General features: G+C 39.1%; 1 protein-coding gene across 1 annotated transcript in view; it reads left to right on the top strand.

The window, feature by feature from the left end:
* Nucleotides 1-12,296, top strand: part of cep152 (centrosomal protein 152) — a 41,363-nt gene that overhangs the window by 9,253 nt on the left and 19,814 nt on the right. Inside the window, exons 3-9 of the mRNA XM_062035301.1 lie at nucleotides 830-939; nucleotides 4,149-4,209; nucleotides 4,282-4,584; nucleotides 5,535-5,670; nucleotides 8,832-8,972; nucleotides 9,207-9,346; nucleotides 9,464-9,655. Of these exons, the coding sequence (XP_061891285.1) occupies nucleotides 830-939; nucleotides 4,149-4,209; nucleotides 4,282-4,584; nucleotides 5,535-5,670; nucleotides 8,832-8,972; nucleotides 9,207-9,346; nucleotides 9,464-9,655 (1,083 nt within the window). The remainder of the gene's footprint in view (nucleotides 1-829; nucleotides 940-4,148; nucleotides 4,210-4,281; nucleotides 4,585-5,534; nucleotides 5,671-8,831; nucleotides 8,973-9,206; nucleotides 9,347-9,463; nucleotides 9,656-12,296) is intronic.

Here is a 12,296-nt window from a genome sequence, read left to right as displayed (position 1 = left end):
ACTTTCAACCACAGCACGATTGCAAAAGTCAGAATAAATACAAACGACACAAAACAATTATAAAGCCGCAACACAACTTTAAACTACAGAAGACACGGCCAACACTGTGGAAGTGACAGCGGTGCAAGTTACCGCGACGCACCGACTCCCAGAATACAAGGAGAAGTCCTTTGATGAGAAACACAAACAGAAGGGATGGATGAAGGAGGCTTTGGAAATTAGGAAGCGAGGTGCCAACATCAGCAACAGGGATGAGGAAGCATACATGCTTCCACACACCTGGGACGCTGTCCTTTAATGGCTATGCCAGGTCGGACAACAGATACTCTATGGTCTGGTCGGGGAATAAGATACTCACATCTTCAAATAAGATGTGAATGCATTGCCCATTAATTGTTGTTTACTTGCTTGTTTGTATTCATAATTCATTTAGAAATAATTCCCTTACAAGATATAACAGAAAATATAGGAAACTTCACCTGCAGTATCCAGTATTTATTTCACAGTCACAATGCTTGATTTGTTTTGCTAAAAAGTAACTGAATCAATTTCAATTTACTGTACCGTTGTAAAAAAAAAAATTTGTCCCTGAATTGTATCGGCAACCACAGATATCGGAATTGTTAAAAACTAATCGTTACACTCTTAATATCCATCCATCGATCCATTTTGTACCACTTGTTCCTTTCGGGGTTACATGGAGGGGCTGGAGCTTATCCAAGCTGCACTCGGGCAGAAGGCAGGGTACACCCTGGACAAGTCGCCGCCTCATAAAATACACAAAATACTCATTTATAAAATACTAATTTCCATGTTTTGTTTTCTTAAGCTCAAAAGACTGCTCACCGAGCTGCCAGATGACCTGCTTGAGGATAGCCGAGAATCCTCCTTTGACGAGCAGGAGACTTCCACCTGCAACAATAAAAACGCTGAAAACAGGTAACACACAAGAATTTATGTGAGCTAGCAGCTGCATATCGCTACCGTCTCTTAAGAGAGGAACACAGACTACTTTAAAGTATATCCAAGCTTCATTTCTAGTATGCTACCTCTAAAAGATGTGCTATATGGATATAAAGTGTATCTTTAGTATTTGCGTACATAGCTACATCTCTTCACAAACTGTTACATGCAGTGTGTTCCATCTGCTGTTACAAAAACAAACATTACAAAAGGGTCCCTCATTGTCTGCTGTCTGTTCTGTCTTCCACAAGTTGAAGGCATTCTCTGTTTATGTATTACAGTTGAAGAATGATGTCGATCGTAAAAAAATTTTTGTTTTAACACGGTGCACATTGGTGCTTTTAAGAGAACAGGGGTTGTTTGTTGATAAATAAGAGATGATGAGAGATTAGAATCACACTTCAAACTTTCTTTTTTTTTTCTTCTTTTTTTACAAATGTATTATTAATCAGTCCAACAAAATAATACACAATTATGTAATCCTTATTCCAAAACCAAATCTGGCCCAGCAACATTCAGAATATCAATCAATAGAGCAATTGAGGACACACAAACATGACACAAAATAATCCAAAAGTAGTCACAAAAAAAAGAATAACATCAACAACAGTGTCAATATTATTAAGAATTCCAGTGATTAGAAATCCCCCATTTACATCACAGCCATTTATAAAAAATAAAAACATTTAAAAAATGAACAATAGTGTCACAGTAGCTTACACTTGCATTTAGGGATGACGTTTGATAAGAAATTATTGAGTTCGAGCCCATTATTGAATCCTCTTATCGAACCGATTCCTTATCGATTCTCTTATCGAATCCAGGTAGATTGTTGTACATGGAAAAAAACACAATATTTGGTTTAACAAAAGCTCACTTTTATGTTATGAGAAAAAAATAAAATAAAATAAATAAATAAATATTGACTGTTGTATATTAAGTGGGATTTTTCAGAAAAACAAATATATACAGTAACACAAAAACAACCTGTCTCTGTGATCACTATAGGTTAACAGCCATGCCTTGAGGCGTTTTTTACGGTCCATTATTTTTGCTGCTTGTGTGACATCACAGGAAATGACGTAGCTCAGTCTAATGACTGAGCTACGTCATTTCCTGTGATGTCCCACAGGGCATTTCTTGTGGGATGGGATTCGTTCCAAGGGATTCGAATAAAGAACCAACTCTTTTTCTTTACTACAGTGGCCTCGATAACAGGATCCGGTTCTCAAAAAGGGATTTGAGTCCATGGAATCGGTTATTTTCTTATCGAGCGGTTCTTTTCTTATCGAACAACCGGGAGAACCGGTTTCGAACATCATCCCTACTTGCATTGCATCTCATAAGCTTGACAACACATTATGTCCAATATTTTCCACAAAGATAAAATAAGTCGTATTTTAGGTTAATTTAATAGTTACAACAAATTTAAATAATGGAGCCCATATTCCAATATATGACTCATAATTATCTAAACTAAATGCTGTTTTTTTTTCTACTGATATCATTTCCATAGCTTGTGTATACCAGTCAGTATGAGTTGGACTATCAACATCTATCCATTTTTTTTTTAAATCACCGTTTTTGTTATGATGCATTTTGAAAGAAATGCATTTTTACTCTTTGATGACACGTCACTATTCAACATTTCTGTTCCATCTGCTGCTTTTTGTACACACACGTGAGCGTAGCTTGAAAAACAAACATTACAAAAGTCTCCCTCATTGTCTTCTGTCAGCTCTGTCTTCCACAAGTTGCAGGCATTCTGTGTGTATGTTTTACGTTTGAAGAATGCATGTCAATCGTAAACTTTTTTGTTTTAACACAGTACACATTGATGTTTTTAAAAGAACAGGGGACCCGTTGAGAGCCAACTAAAACGTTGTTTGTTGATAAATAAGAGACGATGACAGATTAGCATCACACTTTAACATTTTTGTGTCAATATAAACATGGAAGTGAGAACGTGGGCGGGCAATGCAAGGACACGTCTAATTGGTAAGACATTTGACATGTGTGTTTGAGCGCTATTCTGGGACAAATTTGATTGGTGAAAATGACATTAATTTGCCAAACTATAAGGGTACAGTGTTTCCCATAAACTGCCAAGATACCTGTGGCGGTGGGGGCGTGGCCATGGGCGTGATCACCATGACATCATCGAGTAATTTGCATAATTTACTAAAATGATATGATTTTCTCTAAAAAGGCTAAAAAAATGTATACTTACTAATTGATAATAACAGTTTTGTTTTAAACGTCCATCCATCCATCCATCCATCCATCCATTTCACAATATAATTACAACACTTTATGTACATATTTATATACAGATTTGAACAATAAATTATTCACTGAAATATATTTATTAGTTGTGGTTCTTACAAAAAATATATAATATAAAATATAAAAGCTAAAATGTCTCTTAAAGCTCTGCCCCTTTAATTAGTGCATACTAAATAATTTAATTTTAGCCTACTACTACAACCATATTATTTACCAGCAACATAAAGTGAAACAGAGGCAGAGGTGTCCTGCCACAGTCAGTAACAAATAAACAGAAAACAGTAGTGGTCAAATACAAATAAGGCAACAAGAGAAGTATCCTACACTTCTTTTGTAAAGTAAATGTGAACAGCCTATATGGGCATCTACATCAACTATATGATTTGCCTGAGAAGCTGGACAGGACAAAAAAAATAAAAAATAAAAATTTGTATTTATTTTTTAAAAACGTTTTTTTTAAATTTGTGGGGGACGTAATTCTTTCGTGGCGGGCCGCCACAAATAAATGAATGTGTGGGAAACACTGGGGTAGGTTTCGGGGATTGTACAAATGTGTGATTTTGCACATCATTTGAGGGGATTTATCGATTTTGCGTGAGTTAGTGCGATCGAAACACTTTCAAATTTTAGATGGTCTCACCATCTAAACTTAAGGGAGGCACACGGACTGAAGTACTTGACGGCAACCAGTATCAGCGCTGGTGATTCAGTGTCAACTTGTTTGCCTAAAGAAGACACAATATTTGTGCTCTAGGATGTTAAGGTACATCTGCACAGACCTCAGCAATGGTAATGTGCTTGTTTCTAAAAACTGAATTTTCCTTATGTTTCATCAGTCCATTACTAGGTCTGTACCTACTACCTAACACGTATTATGTTTCTTTATTGTCTCCACACAGTCCACAGTCCAAATGGACTCAGCAATGGTCCGACCATCCAAGACCCACCTCACATGAGCAGGCATGGCGTTTCTTTTTGCTGTGATTTAATTTTCCTAAAATTCTAAATAACAGGTTTCATGTCTTTTTAAAGAACTATGAAGCAGTTTACAATCAACTCCCTTATGGATTGGATGGCAATAACGTGCTTGGAAATAACAGTCATCCGCATCCCGCTCCTATGTTGAACCAGCAATCCAACGATCCACACTTCGTCCAAGAGGACTACACACAAACCAGCATAGCAACAGAAAAATCCACAGAATACGGTCTTTTTTCCACAGATGTAACATATGACCCTCAATGTGCTTATGACCAAGTGACATGTGACAGAGATGGACTAAGCGGTAATATCCATGACAACGGAGACCGCCACGATCCCAGAATGCTTTTTCAAGTAAGTTCAATTCATTAGTGGATTTCTTTGCCGGTCACAAACAATACAGAATGCCCACTTAAAAGCTGATGTATCCTTGAGCAAAGCACCAAACTTCCTAATGGAAAGACAACCATTTCGAGTAGGCAACCAAGAGTGTGTTTCTGACCCAACATCACAATGGAAGTCTAATCTAAATAGCTGGTATTCATCAATTAATTAATATGTCTTAGAATAGTCGACAATGTGATTCAACTATCAACCTCGCAATGGAATCTTCAGGCATTAAATCCCCCTCCTCCATTTAAGGGAGAGAGCCGAGTTCAGTACTCGAGGCCCACCCGCATAGAGAGGGTTGTTGTGCAAGGATATTCTTAGATTGGAGGAGTCAGCATGCGCCACTGCCGAAAGGGAGCCCGCATTTGGACTTGCCAAGCTCATGTATATGTTCGACCAGTTCACTCAGGCTGGAGACCTCCCTCACTTTTTCCCTCCGGCAACTGTAATGATCCTTCCTCAGGTGTTTTATATCGAAACCTTGTTACAAATATTTTACTTCCTCTGATAGTCCAGTTTGATGCTCTTTTTGGCGCTCTGCCAGAGCAGAAGCTACTGTTAACTTGGACAACACGTACAACAGAATAGTAAGTGTATTTGTGTTGGCAGAAATGTCAAAAGTTACGTTATCAAACATCTTTGACAGTCAAAGCATGAACATAATCCTTTCATTTGTTTAATTAAAATGCTGAAGTGATTCAAACACGGAAGCGCAGATCCATTTTGCAGACACAAACAAGTCACAAAACCATGGGATTCTTTGTTTGGACACTCTGTTCTGCAAAATTATACGCAGACAAACGGACTGGTTTGTAACATTTTTGTTAAAAACAAACTCATTAAAAAGTGGGGGTGTACAAAATATACTGTACTCTCTCAATTTCAACTGTCTTGTATTTCTTTTGTATCTACAGGCTGGGGCAACAGAACAAGGTGTGTATCCGAACACGGCCAGTTACAATCCTGCCCATCAGAAATTAAACCCTCAGGTCATGCATCAAGATGGTCCTTTTGACCAACTACAGAGAGAATTGCTCGACTCAACACAACGTGAGTCTTATAAGTATTCCCATGCCCTTTACGGTGTTGTAGCGTGCTAAGTACCAAGATATCTAATATCTGTCTTATGATTTTCATCAAGCATGCAAAGAGCAAGTGACACTCCTTTGAATTTAGGTTACTTAAAGAGGTCATATTTTGCAAAAATCCACTTTTTTTGCCTTTTGGCACCTGTTTTTGTGTATTTGGGATCTCAATACATATCAAAATGTAGAATTCAAACCAAGGAGGCATTGCAGTGATATTTGGCATGATTTGTGAATTAGGTAAAAAAATTTACGTCATTGGATATATTTATACACAATAAATGTTTTCTGGTTGACGTCCAGTCCAACATTTTTATTTTCCATTTGTAGTTCCAAGAAAAATATGTCCATGGTGCGGCCCGATAACCTAAATTGCTCTACTATTGGTTGTATTAACCAGCACAGGTCACTACACCGACCGTCAGCCTTATTTGAAGAAGTAAGAGGTACCTGCTTAACTTTTTTGTTTTGTGATAATGTGCCTCAACTGTGAGATAATCTCTTCTTGTTTGCAAAGCACTTAAGTGATGGCTGTTTTACCAACCTTTAACAGTAAACAGAAGGAAGGTCAGTCCCTGCTGTTTATGGCAATGGTGGAGAAAATTGAGCAGTAAATCAAATAATATAATGATATGTTAGCAATGTAGCTCTACAGTGTAGCTTAACTACAACGTAGCCTGTTCTTAATTTACAGAGATAAACAGGCTATGTATAATGTTATATTATTGCAGGGATGTCACTGTATGAAACCTGTATACTTACACCTTTATGACGCTGGATGAGAAAAGAGCTGCTTTCATTTTAAACCTCGGTTTTGATGTTTCTTCCTAGCTTTCTTTTTGTTGCAGGTGAGTCTCCAGCTCGTACATGTACGGTTGAATGCTAAAATCCTCTGTTGCTGCAATTTGTTTAAAAAAAAAAAGTATCTTACTAAATTGGATTTGTATTTTTCGATAGTTTTGTGATATGTGTCTACAATATATGTGTCTAATCTACAAAAAATGGCAGATGGGGCGTAGAATCAGTCTCAGTCAGCTGCAAGGGGCAAGGCGTTGAAGTGTTAATTTTTATCTTAAAAGATAACAGCCAAAACTCGTTTTCAAGAGACCGTCAGAAAGGGACTTAAAGAGGGTTTCCAAAGCAAAATGTATGAGCAATATTGACCAATGCGCCACTATTGCACGTTATTTAGACCATTAGGAAGTGTTAAATGTAGAGCATAATATGACCCCTTTAGTGTTGAATTGGTCACATAGTCCTGGGTATGACTCAAAACTGCATCCGGTGATGAGGCTTCAGTTCGGGAGTTCTGGAGTTTTGGGGAAGGTGGAGTTACCCCTCAGTCATCATTGCTCCCAGGTCCACTCTGACCCGGGGTGGTAGTACCTGTCAGGGTCCCAGCTATGGGTTGAATAGCATTTCAAAGACCTCAACGGTGGAAGTGGCGGAGGATGACACTGCATGTCACAACGGCACTGAAGGCGGATGAAGGCTGCAACAGAGAGTGGTCTCCAGTCGTCATGGATCCATGCCACTGGATCAAGGCCCCTCTCTGCCAAGGACCGTGTGGTGGCTGCAGGCGCATCAGTCTCCCCACGCTAAAAGACGTCACGCGCAGGCGTCCTCCCGAATGGGAACCCATCCATTCTGAGGACAGTCATACTCGACTACGAGTGACTGCCGATGATGATGGTCACATTGTTTTTTTTTAGAGATGTCCGATAATATCAGTCTGCCGATATTATCGGCCGATAAATGCGTTTAAATGTAATATCGGAAATTATCGGTATCGGTTTTTTATTATCAGTATCGTTTTTTTATTTATTTATTTATTTATTTTTTTATTAAATCCACATAAAAAACACAAGATACACTTACAATTAGTGCACCAAGCCAAAAAACCTCCCTCCCCCATTCACACTCATTCACACAAAAGGGTTGTTTCTTTCTGTTATTAATATTCTGCTTCCTACATTATATATCAATATATATCAATACAGTCTGCAAGGGATACAGTCCGTAAGCACGCATTATTGTGCGGGCTGCTGGTCCACTAATAATACTAACCTTTAACAGTTAATTTTACAAATTTTCATTAATTACTAGTTTCTATGTAACTGTTTTTATATTGTTTTACTTTCTTTTTTATTGAAGAATTTTTTAAAAATTTATTTATCTTATTTTATTTGATTCATTTTTTAAAAAAGTACCTTATCTTCACCATACCTGGTTGTCCAAATTAGGCATAACAATGTGTTAATTCCACAACTGTATATATCGGTTGATATCGGTATCGGTTGATATCGGTATCGGTAATTAAAGAGTTGGACAATATCGGCATATCGGATATCGGCAAAAAGCCATTATCGGACATCCCTAGTTTTTTTGTAACATATATATAATTTTAACACACTTTCTTATAGGCTACAAAACATGATGATGGTGCTTTGGTCAAAATTTTGCATGGATTTTGTTTTACAGACCCTCTTCAAGCGGCTTTATGACGGCCTCGTTAGAGTGTGCTGTTTTGTGGGTGGCCTTATTTAAGGTCTTAAGTCCTCCTCCAGGCCAAACCCCCTTCAACTGCGCCTCCACCCCGTCAGCCCTGTTGAAGTTTTTAGCGCTTTCATATCGAGTCTACTGACTGATACAAGTTAGAACTGTACACTACTTTGTTTCAAACATGGCAACAGAGGAGGATTTTATCGTTCATGTGCATGTACAAGCCAGTCTGCCCCATAACAAGAGGATCGAGAAAAACAAGAAACCTATTGACTACAACTTTGGACTAAAGCTGAACAAAAATGTCAGACTGGTGCAAAGCTCTTCGTGTAAACCTCTACCATATGTGGAGATATCCGCTGACATAAGGCAAAATATGTCACTAACGTCGCAGATTCCAAACGGCTCGTTTGGAGAAAGTTTGGAAGTTGGCAAGATTGTTTTATAAATATCTCTGTCATGCCTCCATTGTTTGATTTCAAATTTTCAGGACATATGGGGATCCAAAAACAGGTTATGCAGGTTGTTTTGCATAATAGGACCCCTCCTAATAATGTTACTATTTGGCTGTTTTCTTCTCTGTCAAATACAATCGTTGACTGATAAGTTTTTCTGCTCTTTTAGAAACTGCTGAAAAGGAACAGCTTGCCCAGCTGCAGATTTTAAAGAAGGCTCAAGACAAGCAAATTGAGGGCTTGGAGCAAAAGCTTGAAGAGTTAGGACGCAGAATGAGATCCCTTGAGCATCAGAATGTCATTGTCAAAGGTATCTTTTTTCTTTGCAGTACTTTAAAATGAAGTTGTTTTTATATTTGCACACAACTCTAAGTAACAATATTGTACTGTGTATCGATATCTTGGACTTTTATGTTTCAATGTAAATGTGCACTGGGGGTTCATGGAATTACTATTTTGCACATCACCTTTGAGGGACTTATCACTTTCTGCAGATGCAACGGTGCACTGTCCTCCACTGAAGTGTTGACTCATTTATGTGTAGATGAAAGGGATGGCTTTGCAGTTAAACTTAACGAGTCAAGTCGACTGCTGGACAAGGCCAAAGATCGAGAGGCTCAGATGCAAAACCAACTGATGGTGGCGGAGCAGCATATACAGGTTCTGAATAGGAAAGACCAGGAGGTAAGATGTGCAGTGTGTGCTCTTGTAAGTCTCTGGCAGTTATGTTGTACTGTCGTAAATTGGATGTTATCATACTATGGTGACAGACAACTTTGACATGTTATAATGTGATTTCAGAATACAGAAAAGCAGAGGGTAGCTGAGGCCGCTATAGACTGCTTGAAGCAGCAGATGTGTCGCTCTGACACATTTTCCAAAGCAAGTGAGAAGCATGACAGAGATGTTGCGGCCATTCAGGAAAAGCACGAAACTGCGGTCTTGGTCTTACAACAAAAGCTTGATTCAATATCTGAGGCTCTGAATGAACAGGTTAGTGATGTTCTCATCAATAAAGTTGTCATGTACTTAGGAGATTCAATTGAACACAGCCTGCAAACATTTACACATTAGTCAACTCCCATAATGTCAGACCTCATTTACAATGTCCGTGCAAAAATAAAAGTTTACAGTCCAGTAGGAAACACGGAAAGTATTCATGTGGATAGTTGAAAGATGTGTGCTTGAAACACCTTTTAATAAAGAGCATTTACAGTATTACTATATGGACAAAAGAATTGGGACTCTTGGCCGTCATACCCTCAGAAAATGGAAGAAAATCTGCAGGTGACGTTCACTGCGTCAGTGGGAATTTTTCACCGTTCAGTACAGAATTTGTGAGATCGGAAATCATCTTATTTTGGAAGACAGCATAAAAAAATCCATCATGTCTAGTGCATCTCCGCCAATATGTTAGCTGATGACATGTAAAGTAATTGGGGGAGTTTGCACTGCTGCACGCATTTGTTTGCATGTCTGTGCTCCTCTGACGCTGATGGAAAGCACAAATTGTGGCGTTACCAGCACACACTTTACCAACACATATGTCGCCCTTGAAGGTTTGTAAAATCCCTTCATCATCAGTCAACAATGGACAGTCTAGCCAATGGTTTCATCCACAAGTAACTGGGCCTGCCTCGGTGCTTTATGGATTCAAGTCTGTATGGTCTAAATGTGCTGCAGCTACCATTAAGCCCGTCTGCCTTGGGTAAAAGCAAAAGAAGACATGACTGGTGCTGGAACTGAAATAATCATCTGACCTCATTAAGAGTGCAGAGGTCGCCATCCGCATAGGACGGAAATGGGGAGCGTTAAGATGAAGTACAACACGCCATTTCCAACCTGTAACACCATGAAGTGATGTAACTGAACCAGTTTGGCCGTGATGGACTAGGCTGAGGAACACAGCGTCAGTTCTGGTACATAACCCTCAAGAAGCGGCAGAGAGCCACGGTAGTAGAGGAGGCCTCAAGAGTGGAGCTAAAGTAAATGTATTTTTTTATATTTTTTTACATCAAAGCAGTGTCCAAATTCAACCCAAGGACTTTGATGTGATTGGTCGTTACCATTAACAGGCGTATCACATAGGCAGACATTAGAAGAAACACCACAATCAAAGCTTACTTTTCTGCTGAGGACAACCTACGACACCCTTCCATGCCCTCGGAATCTGACGTTGTGGTTGGGAGATGAGGTTAGCTTTCCCCTGTGCGGCCGTGGCAAAGCAAGCCTACAGAACATTCTCTTGGGTTGCAGAGTGGCAAGTCCTCTTCAAGCTGGCTGAGGTCCTTGAGAGGTGCATGCAGTGTATCACCAAACCCCACACGAGCAACCACAAAGCAGAAAGCACTGAAAGGTTTTGTCAGGCCTGGTAACACCCGCTGTCCCCCAGCCAGGGAAAAGAACTGCATCTTCACTCCCGTAAAAGAGTGGCAGATGTTGGTGGACTTGAAAAAGCAGCTGGTCTTTCCAATAGAGATTGCTACGACCAGACGTTGGGGTCTTTCTCATAGAACTCCCCATCCCTGATGAAGAAGTCATGACAGTGGCATACAACAGGAAGCGCCTCATATATTCATAGCTGACTAAGGAATGCCATGGATTTGCAGAAAGATCAGCAGTCCAGGCACTCCAAGCAGCAGGCATAGAGGGGAAAAAGCATGCGCAAAGCCTTGACAAAACTAGAAAAGAGGCTGAAAAATCAGGTTTCTGGCTATGGCTGAGAAAAGAGGACTAGCCTGGGACAATATTTCCAAAAAGGTAGAAACACCTGAAAGACAACATCAGGGGTTAAAGTTACACACGAAAGTAAGTGTAACCAAGGGGTCTTGTCTGACTTATTAATGTTATTAAGTTCATGGCAAACAGGTAGGATGTAGTGTGCAGCACTTTTATTGTGAAGGCTTTTGAGCTCTCGACAATTGAAATGTGACGTCACAGTGACAGACAAAGTTGGGTATAATTAATAGTGTCAGAAAAGTAGTTTATATCAGGAGTGATTTTTATTATTCCTTTAATTCTTGCATTTATTCTATCATTTGGGTTTTTAAATGTGCTTCATGTTGTCTGTGTACAAAGTCTGTGAGTGACTTGGGCGTTAATTTGTCTATATTTTAGGTATTACATCTCACTTAAACTATATCTTGGCCACGACTCCCTTGAAAAATAAGTTTTATTATCTCAATGGGATTTTTTTTCCTGGTCAAATTAAAAAATAAAACAAACTCGGCTTACATCACTGTCTAGGAACGGAAGTCGTTCATAAACCGAGGACCACCTGTATTCAGCTGTTCCCTCCTTGTTGGAGGATAATGCACACAAACAAGGTACCTTTTGGATCAGTTTAATTTAAAACACTTTTTTTTTTTTACAAGATGTGTAAGTAGGGGGCCCCCCTAATTTGGGGGTTTTGGGCCTAAAAACGTTGAAGACTCCAGTTTTAGATAAAATAGTGTCTTCCAATTATTTTATTCTTATGTGGTATTTTTTCCGAGCTCTGGTTTTTGCAATTTTTGCTTACTCTAATTATGCAGTTGATTAAAGTCACCACAAAGCTGGATTTAGTGCTGTCATTGTTTATCATAAGAGGCTCTGACACCTACTCGTATTTAAAAAAAAAAACGGGATGAGTGGA

The sequence above is a fragment of the Entelurus aequoreus genome, linkage group LG24, assembly GCF_033978785.1.
Source record: "Entelurus aequoreus isolate RoL-2023_Sb linkage group LG24, RoL_Eaeq_v1.1, whole genome shotgun sequence".
Lineage (NCBI taxonomy): Eukaryota > Metazoa > Chordata > Actinopteri > Syngnathiformes > Syngnathidae > Entelurus > Entelurus aequoreus.
Note: the sequence above shows the minus strand (reverse complement) of the source record. Positions and strands in the feature narration are given on the sequence as shown.